The sequence below is a fragment of the Salvelinus fontinalis genome, chromosome 4 (genome assembly GCF_029448725.1).
Source record: "Salvelinus fontinalis isolate EN_2023a chromosome 4, ASM2944872v1, whole genome shotgun sequence".
Taxonomy (NCBI): Eukaryota; Metazoa; Chordata; class Actinopteri; order Salmoniformes; family Salmonidae; genus Salvelinus; species Salvelinus fontinalis.
The window spans coordinates 67,052,496-67,076,479 of NC_074668.1; the positions used below are offsets into that span (position 1 = coordinate 67,052,496).

The 23,984-nt window shown below is 42.3% G+C and overlaps 1 protein-coding gene across 2 annotated transcripts in view; it reads right to left on the bottom strand.

Moving 5' to 3' along the window:
- The window catches only part of LOC129854260 (unconventional myosin-Ie-like), a 50,730-nt gene extending 30,973 nt beyond the window's left edge, over nucleotides 1-19,757 (bottom strand). For both annotated transcript variants that reach the window (XM_055921086.1, XM_055921085.1), the window contains exon 1: nucleotides 19,450-19,757. In XM_055921086.1, the coding sequence (XP_055777061.1) occupies nucleotides 19,450-19,452 (3 nt within the window). In that variant the 5' untranslated portion in view covers nucleotides 19,453-19,757. The remainder of the gene's footprint in view (nucleotides 1-19,449) is intronic.
- Between the last annotated feature and the right edge of the window lie 4,227 nt (nucleotides 19,758-23,984).

Genomic DNA, 23,984 nt, shown 5'->3' on the forward strand with positions numbered 1-23,984 from the left:
TTGTTGGGAATGATAATGTTCTACTTCAAGAGGGAGAGGACGTAAGCCGGAAACACAGGAGCCAAAAGTTCAGAGTATTTTCCATGGGGGTTAGAGGAGAACATTGGGTACATTGAGATTTTCTAATAACTTTCATCAATACGCACCAACAAAATAGTTTATAAACATTGATAAGAATGTATAATGGCTTATTGATGACAGTGGTTATAAAGCCAATCATTGTGACTGCTTGTTGGATGCTGTGCCATAAACTGCTGATGTATGGCTCTGGTTGAATCCTACCTATGTGTTTTGACTGAGATCTGGCCTAGAGCAGGATGCTGTTCTCTCTGGTAAGTGATTCCCCAGGTTAGTGGAAAAGTTGAGGTGAGTCAGTCCGTGCTGAAGGTCGGAGAGCATACAGTCCCTTAGGAGACAGATTGGACTGGGAGCTACCAATAATAACATCACCATGGAACCAGCACTGACTTCCCTCTGAGCACATCTTAACAACTACCTTCTACACACAGACCGCCCTTAGTAACAGCATACTACAGAGCATCAGTCATAACTAATGATCTTTGCTTCTGTACAGTTCCAGTCACATATTATGTGTTTCACAGATGCCAAAACAACCTTGATCCCAGGAAGTATGATTGGGACCTCTGTCCAAAGAGATCTAGGATTAACCTGATTCATTACTTGATCTCACTCTCTCTCTGAAATAACATTCTCTCTCTGAAATAACAATCAACTCCTTAAAGTCTCCCAGGTTTGGGACCAGACCTTTTCCTTAAAGTTATCCCGACAGCATTTGAGGAATTTCTGCACCAACCCCAGATTCATAATGCCAGGCTTTTTTCCAAGCAAATACCATTACCATATATGGAGAGTGCCGAGCAGAGCTGAACTCAGGAAATGGCTGGGTTTGATTCAGTACAACAGGCGGCACTTTCCCCCCCCATTCCACACTTTTACTCTGTTCTCCTTTTCCAACCTTGGATTTGACACAGAGCCCACCATGTGTTAAGAAGACCACTTTCTGGGTGCTGCACTCTACTACAGAACTGGATCTCTTTCCAGTAACAATCTATGAGATAAACTCTCCTCCATTCGATAAATATTATTATCTTTTACTAGCCTAGATTATTCATGACTACAACAGTGTTATTTGATTGTTTGAAGATTTGAAACATGAAAATATGACATTTGAAACATCTTCAAATATGTCTTTCACAGTCTTTGTCAACTGAAAAGATAAATTGAATAACTGTGTGATATCATATTACAAAGCAATAAAAAAGACTGATGTGCAGCAGCAGCCTCCTCCCCCCCCCCCCCCCCCCCTTGCAGGCTGAGCTGCCCAGCATGTTGTGGTTTGGCCAAGACCAAGCAAAGACTCAGGGCTGTCATCAACAGATTAAGATAGGGTTTGTTAATGAAGTGATGGTCTTCAGTGCAAACTGCAGGAGGAGCCTCTTGGTCCTGATGAAGACAGAGGCTATTGGATGTTGTCACGTTCGTTGAAATGAGCGGACCAAGGCGCAGCGTGCATAGAGTTCCACATGTTTATTTCCGATGAAACTCACAAACAAAAATAACAAAGAGCAACGAAACGTGAAGCTATGTAGTACTCGCAGGCAACTAGACATAGACAATATCCCACAAAACTAAAGGTGGAAAAAAGGCTGCCTAAGTATGATCCCCAATCAGAGACAATGATAGACAGCTGCCTCTGATTGGGAACCATACCCGGCCAACAAAGAAATATAAAAACTAGAATGCCCACCCAATTCACACCCCAACCTAACCAAATAGAGAAATAAAAAGGCTCTCTAAGGTCAGGTCTTGACAGATGTCTACAGTAAACCTCACTAAGACACAAACCCAGCTGCAGTGTCCAAAGCCGGTTTGCATGTACCGTCTTGAACTACATGGGAAATGCCCCATAGCTAAACTGTACTAAAATGCTGGTATCTTGGTGGATATAGCTTGGAATGTGGCCAGGATCAGGCTACACATGTATTTTGTTCATGCAAGGGTTTTACTCAGTGTTGGATAAGTTCATACATGTGCTACCATGTAGCAGTTCAGTTGACCTGATTTCTGAAAGCAGTTCCGTTCTGAGTCAGGTTGCCCTCCCCAGAGAAGGATTATGATTTTATCAAATATTTTTGATTTCATTTAAACCGTTTTGAGAAGCTTTGGATAGATGCACATATACTAAGTCTTACAGTATGAAATGCCATCATGCATTTTGTTGATTAAAAAATCCCAATCCCCCAACCACCCCAAACCTTGAAGAAAATACTCTGTGATCCTCCACACCACCCACACTATATCTAGCATTGGAAGGCATGATGTCAGTTAGTACTTCCTGTCTCCATGACCCTGGGTCACAGCCAGGTCACACAGCCATACATCAGCTATGACCTTTGCAGTTGTAACATCCATCTTTGGTGCGTACTAATTGATTCTTGAAGAATACAACTTATAAATGCCTCATGAGCTTAAACTGTCGTACCCCTTCAGAACCCAAGATATCAGCTTGTTTTACTTCAATGTTTGTAAACAAAGTAAATGTAAACAAACACCATATAGCCTCAAAACATGGTTAAAACTATAATGTTGATAGCTCGGCCTATGAATTCGAGAGTGGTGTCTCCAGCCCCATCTCTCAACGTTTTACCGAAACAGGGGCGCTTTGTTATTATTTCAACTCCGGATTGCCCCTTTAACTGACATAAACTAAATAGAACTAAATCAAGGCCAACAATAAGCAGTGCTTCCACCTGGACTCTATCACTGCTCTGGATTAACTGCTGAATCTGCACTTTTAAAAACCACTCATTTCAGAGCAGTGCCAGGAACAGAGTGCTGACAGAGAGTAAACCTTCCACAAGTCAAGAGGAGAAAACAAAGCAATCAAAGAGAGAGGTTGAAAAACCCTGGATGATGATTGAGAATACTGTGGTGTCTCTAATATTAGAGACAGTAGTCTGAACAGTCTGAATCATCATCCGGGGTATTTCAAGATGAGAAAAGAGAAGTAACAATAAGCAGCATCATGGGGCTGTTGCCATGCACAGTTTCTCCATGGGATGGGATATTCATTAGGGTCACAGAGCACCATAGACAGCAGCCTCTTCCTCAGCTGGATCTGGACCCAGACTGGACCATGGTCACCATGGCAGCGCCTGCTGTCTAAGTGGCAGCAACACCCAGGGTACAGCCAACGGGGAGCCAGCTTCACCATTGCTCAGCACCATGCCAGTAGAGGAGACATCCATGCCAAGCCTAAGAACACTACCCAGACTTGGACTAATAGTTGTCTCACGTCAATAAGTAAAAACATTTCTGACCCTGTCTGGGTCTCTTAGCCTGGCAGCCATAACTACCCATGAATGAAAATACCCAGAGCCAGTGGAACCCGCTACCAAAGCTCATGGGCATGAAAAGGTGTCTTACACCAATTAGAGTCAGTTCAGTGTTTGTCTGGGAGACATTAACACCTGGAAACATGCATTTTTTTTACCTTTATTTAACTAGGCAAGTCAGTTAAGAACAAATTCTTATTTTCAATGACGGCCTAGGAACAGTGGGTTAACTGCCTTGTTCAGGGGCAAAACGACAGATCTTTACCTTGTCAGCTCGGGGATTTGATCTTGCAACCTGTTGGTTACTAGTCCAACACTCTAACCACTAGGCTACCTGCCACCCCAAGTTTGGTCTGTATCTATTAGGTATAGGTGGTAGACATGAGAATCCAGGCTGCAGTGCTTCTCTCATTCTGCTGTGCAGCTTACCCTGAAGTCACCTGCTTAGAAAAGACATACCAACATCAATAATGCAGAGAAAACCAACAATACTCCTTAACTGTCTAAGTTCTTATACTGTTTATCTGGGCCAGGGCTGACGTACACGTTGAATAAGCTTTTACGTAAAGTGAAAAGAGGCCCTATTTTTCTAAGAATTTGTTACATAATTGTACTAAATCACTCTAGATGGTAGCTGAGGGTAGTGTGAACTGGAGAGAGCTGTAGCCTGCAGGGCAGGGCTAGGTAGGGCTGGGCTGGGCTAGGTAGGGCTGGGCTAGGTAGGGCTGGGCTGGGCTAGGTAGGGCTGGGCTGGGCTGGGCTGGGCTAGGTAGGGCAGGGCTAGGTAGGGCTGGGCTGGGCAGGGCTAGGTAGGGCTGGGCTAGGTAGGGCTGGGCAGGGCAGGGCTTGGTAGGACTGGGCTGGGCAGGGCTAGGGCTGGGCTGGGCAGGGCTAGGTAGGGCTGGGCTAGGTAGGGCTGGGCTGGGCTGGGCAGGGCTAGGTAGGGCTAGGTAGGGCTGGGCTGGGCAGGGCTAGGTAGGGCTGGTCTGGGCAGGGCTAGGTAGGACTGGGCTGGGCAGGGCTAGGTAGGGCTGGGCTGGGCTAGGTAGGGCTGGGCAGGGCTAGGTAGGGCTGGGCAGGGCTAGGTAGGGTTGGGCAGGGCAGGGCTAGGTAGGGCTGGGCTAGGTAGGGCTAGGTAGGGCTGGGCAGGGCAGGGCTAGGTAGGACTGGGCTGGGCAGGGCTAGGTAGGGCTGTATAGCTGAGTGCCTGTGTCCTCCCCAGGGAGAACAAACAGAGAGATAAGGAGAGGTGTAAGCTGAGATAGAAGAACCTCTCTTTTGAAACCTCTCCTCCTATGTACTGATCCATGGAAACTCATGTGAAATGTCATATTTCATGAGAATACACCTAGAGTTTATAATTCCCCCTTAAATATATGACAATGTTTATGTTAAGACCCACTTCAAGCCACACAAAAATAATAATTAAATGTAATATCACATGCTATGGTATAGGGTGGAACTTAGAAAGACTTAAAAAAGCTAAATGTCGCCATGGGTAGGCCTACTCTTTTAAGAACAGCCACACTATTTTTCTTGCTGCTTGAATGCAAACAAACCATTTGCAGCGGGCTCTCATTTGTACCAATGATTTTCTGTGCCACACAGCGGCTGCTATTTGTCCAGACCAGTCTCAGGTTTCAGTCACACAGCTTCCAGCTAGGAGCCCTCGAATAGGAAGGGAATTCTTGCAAATGTCCAGCGACAATAATATAAATTATATATTTTTGCAAAGACAATATCTCCCTGGTCTCAGTTTTTGTATGGCGGTTTCCTCTCTCTGTCAAAGTGAACCTTCCCTCCTTCTTTTTCAGCTTGTCATACATTACCGGGTGGATGCGTGCCACACATAGAATTCCCTGAACTAGACCTAAGTGGGTCCCATGTCACTGCTTACCATTGCTGTGGCAACAACATTCACTCCCTGTAAAATCAGGTAGACCTCAATTAACTCCTGTAAACATGGCTGATAAGAAAATGCCATTGTGATACCCTCCCATTCCCAACAAGTAATGCCATACTGCAGAGTTCCCTAATAGGCAGCCCGCGGGCCAAATTCAGCCGCTGGATGATTTTATTTGTCCCCCCCAAGTTCTCTTTGCAGAAAATAAAAAATCGAATTGTTGTTGGACATAAAATACTGTAAAATCACCAGGAAATCAGCTGAACGCCATTTAAATTTAGGAAATCTGTGCCCAATACTGTTTGGGATTCTTGCCGACCATCCACTCAAGGATAAATCGTCCCACAGCTGAATGTAATTGGGGACCCCTGCTATACGGTCATTCAATATCCCTTTACTGTGGAACACATCTGGGTGGTCTGACATTCATACTCATTCAGGGATATGGGTAGCAATCTCTAGGAGTCAGTATTGGAATAAAACGTCAAGCTACAACACTGCCAGTTAGCAACGTGTTTTTATAGTATAAATTACCACTCTAAATGATGTTTTCTCAAAAGAAAACCCCTATGACTGAAGGATTATACCAACTACTGCTTCTAAGCTGTGAAATCACCTGCTAGTCAGGAGCCAAACACTTCTCATAAATCCAATGCACCCTTCAATATCCACTGGGTATCTTCAAGATAGACCTTTAGAAATCAACTCTATAAATCTTTCATGAAATGGTAAACACTCCATCTTCAGGGTCTAAGACACCTTCTGCATCAGTAAGAAGTTTGGTATCTCCTCTTATGATGAGACTGTTGCCAGGAGGAGAGTCAATTGCCATAAACAGAAAACCCTCTGAATTAGTGAGGCTTTAGCCCAGCAGCAGTCATGGGTTATGGACTGGACTAATTGGCCCATTTAAAACAGATATATGACATAGGACCTCCCAGGACTAGACAGGAGAACTCCTGAATGGGAGAAGGGGAAGAGGGAAGGCCACTCACTGGATAACACATCAATGCAGCAGGAGTTGTTTTTACAATGTGTACCAAAACTGTCTGGGTCCTGGGCACAGTACTACTGTGGCATAACATGGCTGAAATGAGCGCAGAGTGCCTCAAGTTACTGTGGGATAGGTATGTGAAGGTCAGACACTGTTGAATTGTGTGGCTGGAGCAAAGAGAGGTGGATGTATATTCTCTAAGACACGTTGAGTGCTTTCAGCGCCTGGAATTTTAATCACCGCAATGGAGAGTAAGAGAGATAACTTCGACAGTGACAGAACAGGAGGGATACAGGCAGTGGTGGTGGTGCGACACGTCAGAAATAAATGTGAAAGAGAACCTCGTCATAAGGGGTGTGGCTGGCTGGGTGTGTAGAAAAGCATGCCTTGTGCTTGTTCATGGTATAAATAGAATAAGGGCCCAGTTTATACATTGGATGTATGGGTTATTTTCCTCCTTTGGCTCCACCAAGTTCATTCCTCTGCTTATGAACCAGTCCTTTCAGGGGGGCAAACAGATGCCTGACATAGCGATCAGTCCAAAAGGGCAACAGCAGAGAACACATTAATTTCAGTAAGAGGACACAAAGACACATAAACCGCCTGTGTCAATAACATCAGTTGTGTGATAAGCTGTCCGACAGAGGTGAGCTTCTATACAAGTCAATATTTGTTTTTTGGGCCTTGCTGCCGCTGTGTACTTATACAGAGAGGACACTAGGTGCCAACTGTACAGTAAGTCCACTACTAGAGCGCATAAATTACAGCCTGCCATAAAACTGCCCTGCCTAAACAAAGTTTGACAGATTCATACAAATATACAACAGCTTTTAAGAGATATTAGCAGCCCACAAAAGGGAAGCATAACCGAGAAGTTAATCAAAGCCAGACGTGTGGGAGCTTGATTAAACACTAGCAAGAACTAAAACTCTTTCTGCCATCTATTTTTGGACTGAATAAAAAGATTGAACATTCCCCACAGTCATACTCAAATTCAACTGGGTGCATGAAAAAAAAACAGGGATGTCCTAGGAACAGTAGAGCCAGATTGGGTGATAATTTATCCTAAATGATCATATCTGGCATGGCTCCCAGGAAGGTAGCATCAGAGAGATGAAGGGCTGTGTGTACTCCTGATGGCATAGAAAACAGGCAGACTAACGATGCCGGTTAGAGCATCTTACGCCCAGGCGTTGCGGGAAATGGGTGCTGGCTGACGACCAAGAGCAGCACAACTCCCATCTGAGCTGACGTTAAATACTCAGGATGTCATCAACAACGACCTCTCGCCAGAAAGCATTCCACCCTCCCCAAGTATGGCCTAATAACCTGGCCTACCCAACAGAACACTGGTAATAACCTGGCCTACCCAACAGAACACTGGTAATAACCTGGCCTACCCAACAGAACACTGGTAATAACCTGGCCTACCCAACAGAACACTGGCACAGACCTTTACTCTACACACCCGTGCATTTACAGTCTGTCTGGGACTGGGTATGAGGCTGCTGTCTGTCACTGTGTTTCCACACCGCATGCCCAGAGAGATCAAAATAAAATACTTATTTTGGAATACTTAGTTTTGTCACTGACTTACTTTGTGTCTGAACAGTCCAAGCAGCTGACCAGCTCTAAAAATGTAATGGAAGAGAGCTCAAACTCAGTCACTGCTACAGACACACACACACCTTGAAAAATTGTCCCAAATACAGCTTCATGACATATTGTTCTGAATATACACAATGAATCCAATGACAAGCATTTACATTCCACAAAGATAACCTTGAATGAATCACAATCAGCTTCACTGTCAGAAAGCAAATGTTCACACACCAGATTTCACTGCAATACTTGATACATTTCTCGTTTAAAATCTTATTCCAAAGAGTTTGTGCAGTTAAAATGTGAGAAGAATAAAAATGATAGATGTTGCAGTAGGCTGTTTGTAGTCCTCTCCAGCTTTGAAGGGAACAATATAGCACAGTTTCAATTATTTCCAGCTGACATTCTCTAGATTCTCTGACATTAATCGTATATTTTGTTGGTCACTATAGAATTGCTAATTGATTGCAGAGCTACATCACACCCTTTCATTGAGGGTTACAGTTGATGTTTGGTTCAGTGATATGTACAGTTAATCCATCCATCCATCCATCCATACATACATACATACTGTACTAGTAAAAAGCTTGGACACACCTACTCTTTCAAGGGTTTTTCTTTATTTTTTATTATGTTCGACATTGTAGAATAATAGTGAAGACATCAAAACTATGAAATAACACATATGGAATCATGTAGTAACCAAAAGTGTTAAACAAATCAAAATATATTTTACATTTTAAAATCTTCAAATTAGCCATCCTTTGCCTTGATGACAGCTTTGCACACTCTTGGTATTCTCTCAACCAGCTTCATGAGGAATGCTTTTCCAACTGTCTTGAAGGACCTCCCACATATGCTGAGCACTTGTTGGCTGCTTTTCCTTCACTCTGCGGTCCAACTCATCCCAAACTATCTCAATTGGTGATTGTGGAGGCCAGGTCATCTGATGCAGTGCTCCATCACTCTCCTTCTTGGTCAAATAGCCCTTACACCGCCTGGAGGTGTGTTTGGGGTCATTGTCCTGTTGAAAAACAAATGATAATGGGACTAAGCGCAAACCAGATGGGATGGCGTATCGCTGTAGAATGCTGTGGTAGCCATGCTGGGTAAGTGTGCCTTGAATTCTAAATAAATCACAGACAGTGTCACCAGCAAAGCACCCCCACACCATCACACCTCCTCCTCCATGCTTCATGGTGGGAACCACACATGCAGAGATCATTCGTGCATCTACTCTGCGTCTAAAAAAGACACGCCGATTGAAACCAGAAATATGGACCAAAAGAACAGATTTCCACCGGTCTAATGTCCATTGCTCGTGTTTCTTGGCCCAAGCAAGTCTCTTCTTCTTATTGGTGTCCTTTAGTAGTGGTTTCTTTGCAGCAATTTGACCATGAAGGGCTGATTCACGCAGTCTCCTCTGACGCTCAAACGCATTAAGAAGGAAAGATATTACACAAATGAACTTTTAACAAGGCACACCTGTTAATTTAAATGCATTCCAGGTGACTACCTCATGAAGCTGGTTGAGAGAATGCCAAGAGTGTGCAAAGCTGTCATCAAGGCAAAGGGTGGCTATTTTGAATAATCTCAAATATAACATTTATTTTTTATTTAACACTTTTTTGGTTACTACATCAAATCAAACTTTATTTGCCACATGCGCCGAATACAAGAATTGTAGTCTTTACCGTGAAATGCCAACAGTGCAGTTCAAGAAGAAGAAAATATTTACCAAGTAGGCTAAAATAAAAAGTAATAATAAAATGTAACACAATAAGAATAACAATAATGAGGCTATATACAGGGGGCACCGGTACCGAGTCAGTGTGCAGGGGTACAGGCTAGTTGAGGTAATCTGTACATGTACGGTAGGTGGGGTCGAAGTGACTATGCATAGGTAACAAACAAACAGCGAGTAGTAGCAGCAGCAGTGGCGATTTTTATGAATTGTTCAGCAGTCTAATGGCTTGGGGGCAGAAGCTGAAGCTGTTGAGGAGCCTTTTGGTCCTGGACTTGGCGCTCCGGTACCACTTGCCGTGCGGTAGCAGGGAAAACAGTCTATGACTTGGGTGACTGGAGTCTCTGACAATGTTATGGGCTTTCCTCTGACACCGCCTATTATATAGGTCCTGGATGGCAGGAAGCTTGGCCCCAGTGATGTACTGGGCCGTACCCACTACCTTCTGTAGCGACTTATGGTCAGATGTCGAGCAGTTGCCATACCAGGCGGCTATGCAACTGGTCAGGATGCTCTCGATGATGCAGCTGTAGAATCTTTTGAAGATCTGGGGACCCATGCCAAATCTTTTCCGTCTTCTGAGGGGGAAAAGGTTTTATCGTGCCCTCTTCACAATTGTCTTATGTTTGGACCATGATAGTTTGTTGGTGATGTAGACACCAAGGAACTTGAAACTCTCGACTCGCTCCACTATGGAGCGATGTTAATGGGGGCCTGTTCGGCTTGTCTTTTCCTGTAGTCCACGATCATCTCCTTTGTCTTGCTCACATTGAAGGAGAGGTTGTTGTCCTGGCATCACACTGCTAGTTCTCTGACCTCCCTATAGATTGACTCATCGTTGTCGGTGATCAGGCCTACCACTGTTGTGTCGTCAGCAAACTTAAATGATGGTGTTGGAGTCGTGTTTGGCCACGCAGTTGAGGGGGAACAGGGAATACAGGAGGGGACTAAGTGCACACCCCTGAGGGGCCCCAGTGTTAAGGATCAGCGTGGCAGACGTATTGTTGCCTACTCATACCACCTGGGGGCGGGCCGTCAGGAACTCCAGGATCCAGTTGCAGAGGGAGGTGTTTAGTCCCAGAGTCCTTAGCTTAGTGATGAGCTTTGTGGGCACTATGGTGTTGAACGCTGAGCTGTAGTTGATGAACAGCATTCTCACATAGGTGTTCCTTTTGTCCAGGTGAGAAAGGGCGGTTGGAGTGCGATTGAGATAGCGTCATCTGTGTATCTGTTGGGGTGGTATGTGAATTGGAGTGGGTCTAGGGTGTCTGGGAGGATGCTGTTGATGTGAGCCATGACCAGCCTTTCAAAGCACTTCATGGCTACCAACGTGAGTGCCAGGGGGCGGTAATCATTTAGGCAGGTTACCTTCGCTTCCTTGGACACAGGGACTATGGTGGTCTGCTTGAAACATTTAGGTATTACAGACTCGGTCAGGGAGAGGTTGAAAATGTCAGTGAAGACACTTGACAGTTGGTCCGCGCATGCTTTGAGTACACGTCCTGGTAATTCATCTGGCCAGCGGCTTTGTGAATGTTGGTCTGTTTAAAAGTTTTGTTCACATCGGCTACCGAGAGCGTTATCACACAGTCATCCAGAACAGCTGGTGCTCTCGTGCATGCTTCAGTGTTGCTTGCCTCAAAGCAAGCATAAAAGGCATTTAGCTCGTCTGGTAGGCTCGCGTCACTGGGCATCTCGCGTCTGGGTATCCCTTTGTAGTCCGTAATAGTTTTCAAGCCCTGCCACATCTGACGAGCGTCAGAGCCGGTGTAGTAATATTCAATCTTAATCCTGTATTGACACTTTGCTTGTTTGGTGGTTCATCTGAGGGCATAGCGGGATTTCTTATAAGCATCCGGATTAGTCTCCCGCTCCTTGGAAGCGGCAGCTCTAGCCTTTAGCTCAATGCAGATTTTGCCTGTAATCCATGGCTTCTGGTTGGGATATGTACGTACTGTCATTGTGGGGACGATGTCATCAATGCACTTATTGATTGAGCCAATGACTGAGGTGGTGTATTCCTCAATGCCATTGGATGAATCCCGGAACATATTCCAGTCTGTGCTAGCAAAACAGTCCTGTAGTGTAGCATTCGCGTCATCTGACCACTTCCGTATTGATCAAGTCACTGGTACTTCCTGCTTTAGTTTTTGCTTGTAAGCAGGAATCAGGAGGATATAATTATGGTCAGATTTGCCAAATGGAGGGCGGGGGAGAGTTTTGCATGCCTTTCTGTGTGTGGAGTAAAGGTGGTCTAGGAATGTTTCCCCCCTGGTTGCACATGTGACATGCTGGTAAAAATTGGTAAAACTGATTTAAGTTTGCCTGCATTAAAGTCCCCAGCCACTTGGAGCGCCGCTTCTGGGTGAGCATTTTCTTCTTTGTTTATGGTTGGTTGAGAGCAGTCTTAGTGCCAGCTTCGCTTTGTGGTGGTAAATAGACGGCCAAGAATAATACAGATGAGAACTCTTGGTAGATAGTGTGGTCGACAACTTATCATAAGGTACTCTACCTCAGGCGCGCAATACCTCGAGACTTCTTTAATATTAGACATCACGCACCAGCTGTTATTGACAAAAAGACACACACCCCCACCACTCGTCTTACCAGAGGTAACGTCTCTGTTCTGCCGGTGCATGGAAAATCCCGCCAGCTCTATATTGTCTGTTTCTTCGTTCAACCACATCTCGGTGAAACATAAGATGTTACAGTTTTTAATGTCCCATTGGTAGGATAATCTTAGTAATAGGTCATCAATTTTATTTTCTAATTATTGCACGTTAGCAAGAAGAATGGAAGGCATTGGGAGTTTACTCGGTCACCTCTGTCTTCTCAGAAGGATCCCCGATCTGCGTCCCCTTTTCCGGCGTCTATTCTTCACGCAAAAAGCATGGATCTGGGCCTTTTCCAGTGAAAGCAGGATATCCTTCTCGTCGGACTCGTTAAAGGAAAAAGTTTCTTCCAGTCCGTGTTGAGTAATCGCTTTTCTGATGTCCAAAAGTTATTTTCGGTCGTAAGAGACGGTAGCAGCAACATTATGTATACAATAAGTAAAAAAATAAGTTACACAAAACGCAACAAAAAAGATAACTGGTTGGTTTGGAGAATGTAAAACGTCAGCCATGTTCTTCGGCGCCATCTTACATTTTACATGATTCCATATGTGTTATTTCATAGTTTTGATGTCTTCACTATTATTCTACAATGTAGAAAATAGTAAAAATAAATAAAAACCCTGGAATGAGTAGGTGTGTCCAAACGTTTGACTGGTCGTGTAGCTAATGAGATTATGGGTATTACTGGCACAATACAGTGGGAAATTGTGTGGCACAATAGTATGCTAATTGATGATTATAGGAAAGCCATAATGAGCCATTAGACTTAATCTGAGAAGTGACGCAGGGTGATAACAATGGTGACCTAGGGCACGGTGACAGACTGAGATGGGTTGATAAAGTCTCCATGGGGCAGTGCTGGAGCCCAAACGCTGAATCAGAGGCCTATGATCTTTTGACATAATGCGACAGTGGGAAGGAAACAAGCTGAACAGATAAAGGGAACTCAGCTCTTGGCAGAGCGTGACATTTTTCCATCTCCACAGTTGTCCTAACGGGTGAGAAAACACATGCAAATAGAAGCTTTATATAGGACTTTATTACTTATTTGTTGCGGAACAGAGTTTCACCTCCTTAGTGTGGGAGACTGTAGACAGTGGATATCTGTTGAAAATTACAAAAAGGTGTACTTGTCTCTCACTGTGGTGCTACTTCTTTATTATTTAGCAATAAGGCCTGAGGAGGTGTGGTATATGGCCAATATACCACGGCTAAGGGCTGTTCCTAAACACTAAGCAACGCGGAGTGCCTAGATACAGCCCTTAGCCAAGGTTTATTGGCCATATATCACAAACCCCCAAGGTGCCTTAATGCTATTAGAAACTGGTTACCAACGTAAATAGAGCAGTAAATGTTTTTTTTATTTTTATTTTTTTAAATACCTGTAGTATAGGGCCTAATATACCACATCTGTCAGCCAATTAGCATTCAGGACTCGAACCACTCAGTTTATAATAAGAATTATTACAGTTATGCACCAGTAACACTAAAGTGACATAAACATTGACATGCGACTGATGATTAATCTGTGCACCCAGGAAAGAGTTTGATAGACCTGGGAGATGAGCTATCCTTTTACTGGAACGCAGGCATCACCCATGGAATTCAGGGCATGTTTGTCTGTATGCTAGTGAGCAAACATAACCCTATCACTTCAGCTCAGATCCACAGACAAGACAGAAAATCTCCAGAGGCAGACAGAAGACTCCAGCTGTGCCCAATGGGGCTGATATCATGGTAACTACGGTTGGAAAATATGAAAATTATAGTGACAAATGTTGTGAAATCTTTGTCTCACAGCATGAAATTGCCTAAAATACGTCAAACTTATATACTTCAAGGAAAAACATGAGTTTCCATTTACTACACATGACACCTTTATAAAACATAGCAGCTGTTTAATTGTTGGCCAGACTGGAACAGGTGGGTATTGTTTGTGAGAGAGAAGATATCACATCAGCCTAGGAGTCTGACCAAAAGTGGCCTCCACTGCATGGGACCAAAGAGCAGCCTGGCACAGTCCTCCCCATCCCTCACTGGGGTAATGGGAGACATTCGCTGTGAGAACAGACTGTGCTCTCAATTGGGTTGCAGCCCCAGTGAGGGTAGAGGCCTGCTGGGCTCCCAGTCCTGTGGGTAGTGGTGCGAGAGCCAGGCTCACAAACAGTGTGCTGTACCAAGGGCTGGGCAGCAGGAAACCTGGGCAAGCCAGAAGAGAAGAGGGGAGCTGACAGTGAGCTGGCCGGGACACACAGACCCAGATCACTTTACAGAGGGGAAAATGCGGCTGGCTGTTCCTCACCTGACCACCACATTCACAGCTGGCCCAGGTTGCTGAGGGATGCGTTTCAGATTTCAAAGAATATCAAAGGCCTGCCTTATCACTGTGCCATCACTTAACTGACTGAGGAAAGCAGAATTTTTTTTATTTTTATGGAAACGTTCATTAAACAAAGGTGAGGCAGAAAATGGGTATACAATTAGATCTAAAAAGGAGAATCCTCTATATTTTTGCTTGCTCCAAAACCACTAGACTGACAGGTAACCCTACATTATAAAGGCATCAATGGCCACAGTTAGCAGGTGCTATTAGTTTGCACAAAGGGAACATTTACTTGTCAGTAAAGAACAATGGGGTTTTGGTTTGGAGAACAAACTGCCACCATGCTCAACTACTGAGGAATACTAAGTAAGTGCCAAACAGAGGAAGTTGCTGTGTTAAAGGCATCATGAATGGACACCATGAAGTGGTATCCTCTAATGTGATGCACTTTAAAAGACATGGCAGGATGTGGCATGACATCAGACAGCATATCTGTTTGAAGACAGAAAGGTCAACATCAGCTCTTCATAAAACTAATGAAAATGTTAAACCTTCAATAAAAAGTTAAATTAAAGCAATGCTCATTTTATGTTTAATTCGTCCTTTTAACTTTTCATTTTGCACAAACAAACCACAAGGGGTTACAACTAATGAGTAAATATCATTCAGGGGAGCTTCTGTGAGAACATTATCAGAATAGTATAGCCCAGACCATGAATAACACCCATGAATAAATCTGATTCTACATCTTCCAGAAGACAATGGCAGAGCATTGATCCAGTCTGATTCTGCCATCTGTTCTGGAAGTCAGTGAGTTGGAACTTAGAACCTGTGTGATGGCTTACGGAACGCCACGAACATGAAGATGGAGTTTTGTAACAAAGACCAATATGTGTGAGATTGATAAAGAGGAGAGTGTAGGTTTACTGGACCTCTGTGAACAAATTTAATAAGTTCCCTAGTTCTACAGAAGGGGTGTTCGCCATGTTCTAGAGAAGGTCTCAAATTCCTGCAAAAAATATTTTTAGCAATGCTGGGTGGAAAATGGAGTGCAGGCTTTGAAATGGAGCGATGTTACTGAGCATTCACCTCCCTGCAAGAAAGGCTGATAAAAAACATATGCTGTCATACTGACCTAGTATTCAGCATCTGGCAGTGGGGCCTATGAGTGATGCTACCGTCTGGTGCTCCAGACAGTCAGAGTGACAGACTGCTTCTCTCCACACAAGCCAAATATTAGAGTTCACTCAATGTGGCCCCAAAAAGCCTTTCAAAAAGGAAGAGTTTTGCACCGAGTAACTGCATTGTGTTTCGCATTGGTGCATTACGTTCATTCTTTATCTCTGACATCAGACCAAAGAGAGGAGAATATCTGGGGAAGGTTTATTATTTGACAGAAAGTGTGTTTTTGACGAGCCCAGGTTCTGACACATCCAGATGACGTGTTATGATCTTGTACGCAAAACAGCAACCTACTTTTGGAGAAAACCTGGAAAAACAATTGCTCCTTTCATGTCCAATTTTTCCAGTGGTGCAAAATGTTAAGATGCAAGACGTATTAAATGTATTCCACCTGGTTCATTGAAAGGATACATTCAGTTGTGTCCAACAGTTTGATTTTGTTTTGAACTCAACCTTACCATTCTCTGATTACTGAATATTATGCTCAATAAATCTGTCACTGATGAAGGGATCTGTATATGTTCTACTGTCATTAAAGCTACCTCACAAGAAGGACACCACTCCATTTCCTTCTGGTCATTCAGCATGCAATTCAGCACCCATGCCAGGGAACCGCCCACAAGCGCTAGCCTAAATAGGAATATCTCCAACTTCAGCAGAACCAGGGGAATATCAAAGGCCTGCATTATTCTGCAGTGGGTTCACTGCAGAATATTACCTCTGAAGTGAGTCAGATTGTGCCTCAAGGCTAAAAGTTGTCTAATGCTGGCTCATTTAGATGGTGTATGCACAGCATGCTGAATCTATCTATCCTCATATCTGGGTTCATTCATTGGAATCTACTACAGAAGGAGAAAGAATGTTTTTAAAACCACTATGAGCCTACAGAGAGGTAGTCGTCCAGTCATCAAGCAATGTAAATGCATGCATTTTTTGGTACCTCGTATAGGAGGACAATGGGTAAATCCATTTTAATTCAATCAATTTTGACAGCAACCCTTTTGATTTGAACTAAACCTTCCATACATATTTGCCCACTGTAGAAGTGGTCAGAAAGAGATAAAGAGTGCTTCCATAAAGGTGCTCAAAGTCGATATTTTTTGCATACCCCACCATACCATGAGATATCCATGTCACTTCTTGAGCACTTCCTGAGCACTTCTTCCATGGGCAAACATGTATGGAAAGTTTTGTTTAAATCAAAAGGGAGGCTGTCAAAAAGTTAATCAATTTATATGGATTTACCCCAATGGAAGCTCAAGTAAAATAGTTCCGTTAAATCTCCTATAATCATACCTCATTGTCCTGATATAACATGAAAATACTTTATGTTCTCAGTTTGACTGTTAGCTAAGGTATAGAGCTCAGTTATGTGCTACTGAGTATGTATTATGTAAAGGTTTGTTCCTTGGATTCCTTCTTAGATCTACAGGATCCATACACTGTGCACTGGGAGCAGAGCCGTGAGACTGCATAACAGGGTTGACCTGTTCTAGAGAGACAATATATGGACATAGGGCAGGGTTGGTAACGTCAGAATACACACAGTGTACAAAATATTAGGAACACCTTCCTAATATTGAGTTGCCCCCCCCCCTTTTGCTCTCAGAACAGTCTCAATTCACCGTGGCATGGACATCACAAGATGTTGAAAGCATTCGACCTGGATGCTGGCCCATGTTGACTCCAATGCTCCACACAGTTGTGTCAAGTTGGCTGGATGTCCTTTGGGTGGTGGACAATTCTTGATACACACGGGAAACTGTTGAGTGTGAAAAACCCAGCAGCGCTGCGCCTGGCACCTACTACCATAACCTGTTCAAAGGCTCTTTTGTCTTGCCCATTCACCCTCTGAATGACACACGTACACAATCCATGTCTCAGTTGTCTCATGGCTTAAAAATCCTTCTTTTAACCCGTCTCCTCCCCTTCATCTACACTGATTGAAGTGGATTTAACAAGTGACATCAATAAGGGATCATAGCTTTCACCTGGTCAGTCTATGTCATGGAAAGAGCTGGTATTCCTAAATGTTTTGTACAGTAAGTGTACAGTACATTACAAGTCAAGCAACATCCTTCAGTGAATTTGGGCAATTCAAGCGGAACAAATGATACAAAATGTAAAAAAAATCTTATTTAATTAAATCAAACAAAAGAAAATATACAACATTGATTAGACCCAACCTCTGCCTTTAAAGATAATGTAATACTGCAGTTGACCTGTTGGATTCAATAAACAGTATTTGAGCAGATATCCACATTGGGATATCTGCCACAATGGCAATGGCCTCATGAACTGTGGTCTAAACACAAAGGAAGAGGCCATGCAACAGGGACAACTTTCTCCATAACGCTCACCGGTACGCTTAAGCTGCTGGGATGACATTCAGTAAGCAGGAGAAACCGGTCTCCATGTGGATAACACACGCGCTGCTCTCTGTCTCCTCTTCCATGACCAACCTGTATTATTCAAAGTAGGGCCGTACCTCACGCACCAACACTATACCTAGGAAGTGGGAGCTGCATGTCTGTCAATATAGGTGGTTGCTATAGTGACTGTATCTGCAAGCGCCCTTTCTTTTACAACCCCCCCCCCCCCCCCTACAGATGTATAATTATATGGTAAGTGAGATGAAAGTTAAAAAGGAGATGTTTACTTCCATATTGACATAGTGACTTAGTTGTGAGCAGTGTGACCCACCTGTATCACAGAGAGTAAACAAACAAGTTTAACAACGAACAGGGCAGAGCTAGATCTCAAGAGATCCATGATCCAGTTATCTTTAGCATGTCTCACTAAGGCTTTGGTATCCGATACACACTGTTGTCCAAAACATTTTATTGGTTCAATGTTTAATGGTTTACTATATCTCTCGTCCACATACAAAATCCTGCTCAGTTAGAGAAGGAGGGTGAGAGAGAGAGTTTGAGAGAGAGAACTTTTATCATAAACATATGGTAGGTAGGCTACTCCCCAAATAGGAGAGGGAAAATAGTGGATTGGATTGTTGTTGCATTCTTATCAACATTCCATACAACCTGCTAGATTGGATTGATGGCATAAAGGAGACTAGAATAAGCATTTAGTTCATGTTGTTCTTTGAATTGAACTTTACACTGTAGCAAAACAAAACCTAACATGATTGCAATTCCTGTCTACTTAAAAATATATAATTCTGTGAAGTAGGCACTCATACATCCAGCTATGTTATTATTCTCTATGGCAATTAAAAACATAATGGCTATTGGTTACAATAATAGGCAACTTCACAACAGCCTCTAAAAATGACCCTTGCAGCCCCTCAGTAGGCTAAGACACATGACAACATGACCTTGTTGAACGACTAACCAAGTTAAACTAAACATTTCTCCAAATAGTCTGGTGACAATATACAGGATGCAATATCGACCTTTTTTCACAATTCATAAAAATGATATGGTCATTAGGCTAAAACATAAGATTATATTTCATAAAATGACATTGTCCATTTGTATTGACCGTATTGCTACTGTGCAATAGGAATATGCTGATCTTGAGATTTATAACAATGTTATGACATGTGATGGAAATTTTACGTCATAGTGTCACGAATCCATTAGATCTCTGTATATTTAAGAATCTATAAGAATTGTCACATCCCTTTCAACAATATACATTATCGTGTTCCTTCATAGCCATATGACATGATTATCCATAAAAACAATCTGTAACAGTTAAGTTATCTTACCATTTTCTCTCCTTCCCCAGACAGTAACAATATATCCTTGTATTCCGTATTGAACAGGGGCTGTCTCAGTAGTCGTCTAGTACTAAAAACAGTAAAACGTTGTTGTTTTTGCAGTAAGACAAATTCCAAATAAACAATAGGATCCCAGATGCCTTCCAAGCAGGAACGCACGGATTCTCCTCAGGACCTGGTTGCTCTGTCCATACTGTAGCTTTGTCTAAAAGTGGATCGGCACAGGAACTAAACTCAGGCTCCGAATGCTGCAGTATGTTTGAGCCGTGAAGTTAAACTTCGAGGCTGTCGACTGAGCAGCCTAACCAAACAATCCATAAATGGAAAATTCGTCTTTAGCCCTCAGCCAATAGGAGCGGGATCTGGACGCGTCACTCCAGAGGGAATCCCACCAGATGATTTTGGGCTCGTTGGAGAACGCATTTGCTGTGGGTAGAAAGTGTTGCGCAATCAAATCAGACAAATAAGAGCTTTGAATTTAATAATAATTTATTCCGAAAGAGGACCATATTGTACAAGCATTATACACTTTATGATACTTTTAGATCACTCCTGTGATAGCTTTTACAAATATATATTTTTTATCTTTTTGGTTGAATTTGTGTTTGAAATTCACTGCTCGACTGGGGGACTTTACAGATAATTGTATGTGTGGGATACAGAGATGAGGTAGTCATTAAATTTTTTGAAACGCTATTATTGCACATGCAATTTATTAGAGTCCATGCACATTTTTCCTCCTGAAATTATTTAGGCTTGCCATGACAAAGGGGTTAAATACTTATTGACTCAAGGTGTTTCAGCTTTTCATTTTGAATTTGTTTGTAAAAAATGTAAAACACATAATTCCACTTTGACATTATGGGGTATTGTGTGTAGGCCAGTGGCAAATAAATTCTTAATTTAATCCATTTTAAATTCAGGCTATAACACAACAAAATGTGGAAAAAGTCAAGGTGTGTGAATACTTTCTAAAGGCACTGTAATTAACATAACCCAAATAACAACCATGTGAATGAATGTTACAGTATTACATTTAAAAATGTCTCATGTGACAGATGTAAACAACTGTGTGATCACAAATATCTGGAGTAGTGGGATGAAGACAAAGCACTCATTGTTCACTGTGTCAAATATAGAAAGAGTTCACCCAGGCTGTATCACAACCGGCCGTGATTGGGAGTCCCATAGGGCGGTGCAGAACTGGCCCAGTGTCGTCTGGGTTTGGCCTTGTAGGCCGTCATAGTAAATAAGAATTTGTTCTTAACTGACTTGCCTAGTCAAATAAAGGTTAAATTAAAACAAAAATTATATATATATGTATATATATACGATTGCAAAAAATCTGTTTCTCACAGCCAAATTCAAAATGTAATTTGATTGATTGGATATCTGTAATGTTTTGACAAGTCAACTCTGCAACTCCAACTCCATCATGTGTCAGCTCACCACATCTACTGTCACCAATATGTAGCACACACAAATGATGACATCTCCTGTGCACCAGATCTTTAACTGGGCACAGTTTGGATGTGGAGTGAGGCAGGGAGGGAGCAGATGTAACCTGTGGGTGTAATGTAGTTGTAACCTGTCTGACAGGCCTAACAATGGCATGCAGGGCTTGCATGCTGCCCATGACAATCTGTATCAGGTTATGCTGCTGCCATGAACACTAACTGATTTGATTTCAAACATCTGTAGAACGTGTGTGTGTGTGTGTATGTCAGTGGCATAGCGCAGTTCGAGCAAGACACCCCAACCAAAATAACAATAATTTGGCCACACCTTATTTGGATAGTCCCAAATAGATGATCTACAGATGGTCATTCTATCAAAAAACTACTGCATATGTTGGTAAGCAAATGCTTGCTAAGGTTACAGTTAGGGTTAGTTTTAGAATAAGGTTTAGGCTAAGCGTTAGGGTTAGGGTTATGGCTAGGGTTAAGTTTAGGGTTAGGATAAAGGTTTAGGTTAGTGGATAGTTAGTTGAAATGTTGTTGAAAGTTATTGTGGGTGGCAGTTAGCTTAGTGGTTGGTCCAGGAACTGAAAGATTGCTGGTTCGAATCCCTGAGCCGACGAGGAAACAAATCTGCTGAGGTGCCCTTGAGCATTGACTAAAATGAAATTGAACATTCACAAACCATCTACTTGGAATTATCCAAATAAAGTACGAAACAAACCTTTTTCTTTTTGCCATGAGGCAGAGAGAAAAATGTGCAGTTTTATAACCAATCTCTTGCTATTTTACAAATTTTGCCATGAGGCTAAGAGAAAATGTTACTGTTTTGGAGCTAATTTCCTTGTATTCTACACATTTTTCCTTGAGGTTTATGAGATGTTCATATGTTTGTTATCTGGGGGTCCGCGCTCCGGGGGCACCCCAATCCAAAGGCTTGTGGGACCCCGCCTTGCTCGGGCAGCAGGGGTGTGTGCTGCACCAGTGGTGTATGTGTGTGTGAGTGTGTGTGTGAGAAAAATGTAATTTTGATATTCAAAGATTTGGAGAGTCTAATAATGGTTAAAATATAATATGAACATTAATCGTTGATGAAGAGTTACAGATGCACGGCAAAGCTAGTAAAAACAGGTAAGTAGGGACATCTGCAGGGCAAAAGCTCTAAACACAAACATTGGCCAGAGAGGAACTTAAGGCTGCAAAAGGATCACTGGGGAAAGGGTGATTTAGATTTTTTCCTTAATTACCTTGAGATACTTTGAATTACTTCTATTTAACGTCCAATAACAAATGTTTTAGTCATATCTCCAGCACATTGGAGTAGTAAGTAATCATATAGATATGAATATTCCTATGCAGATTATTATAATGGGCCGAATTTTGAGACTTCATGCATAAATATGTGTAGTATGAACTCTTCAAAAACTAGTTTCTTTTTCAATTAAATGTAAAGAACAGCAAAATAGTTGGGAGTTCTCTAAACTGTACCACACTGACATACACTATACAGTGCCTTCGGAAAGTATTTAGACCCCTTGACTTTTTCCATATTTTGCTATCTTACAGCCTTATTCTAAAATGTATTACATTGTTGTTTTTCCCTCATCAATCTACACACAATACCACATTATGACAAAGCAACAAAAAAAAAAGTAAAAAAAATAATAATTCTAATTTAACCCCAAAAGGTTAAATGAAAAAAATATATATAATTCATCAGACCAGAGAATATTGTCATGTGCCTTTTACTGAGGAGTGGCTTCCGTCTGGTCACTCTACCATAAAGGCCTGATTGGTGGAGTACTGCAGAGATGGTTGTCCTTCTGGAAGTTTCTCCCATCTCCACAGAGGAACTCTAGAGCTCTGTCAGAGTGACCATTGGGCTCTTAATAATGATGGAGGCCACTGTGTTCTTGGGGACCTTCAATGCTGCAGACATTTTTTGGTACCCTTCCCCAGATCTGTGCCTCGACATAATCCTGTCTCAGAGCTCTGCTGCAAATTCCTTCGACCTCATGGCTTGGTTTTTGCTCTGACATGCACTGTCAACTGTGGGACCTTATATAGACAGGGCCCACAGTTGCTGCTGCTAAGCTTTCTAGTAAAGCAATAAAAATAAGTAAGCATCGCAGAAGAAAAGTGCTCAAAATAGCCTGCGGTAACATAATGTAGCTTAAGAAACAAGGTTCATGAAGTCAATAATTTGCTAATAGCAGATGAAATTCATATTCTGACTATATCTGAAACTCACTTAGAAAATGCCTTTGATGATACAGTGGTAGCAATACAAGGTTATAACATATACAGAAAATATAGAAATTCCAATGTTGGAGGTGTTGCTGTTTATATTCAGAACCACATTCCTGTAAAGATTAGAGAGAATCTCATGTTAAATATTGTTGAAGTAATATGCTTCATCTGCCTCACCTGAAGACCATTCTGGTGGGAAGCTGCAATAGACCACCAAGTGCTAATAGTCAGTATCTGGATAACATGTGTGAAATGCTTTATAATGTATGTGATATCAACAGAGAGGTATATTTTCTAGGTGATTTAAATATTGACTGGCTTTCATCAAGCTGCCCACTCAAGAAAAAGCTTCAAACTGTAACCAGTGACTTATCAGTCAACCAACCAGGGTAGTTACCAACAGCACAGGAATTAAATAATTAATATTTATTGATCATATCTTTACTAATGCTGCAGAAATTTGCTTCAAATAAAATAAAATAAAATACAATTTTATTGGTCACATACATATGACTAGCAGATGTTATTGTGAGTGTAGCAAAATGCTTATGCTTCTAGATCTGACATTGCAGCAGTATCTAACAGGTAATATCTAACAATTCCACAACAAAACCTAATACACACAATCTAGTAAAGGAATGGGATGAGAATATATAAGTACAAAATATATGGATGAGCAGTGACAGAGCGGCTAAGATGCAATAGATAGTAAAGAATGGATACTGAAGGATACAGTATTCAGTATATATATATGAGATGAATAATGCGAGATATGTGAACATTCTTAAAGTGGAATTATTAAAGTGACTAGTGCTC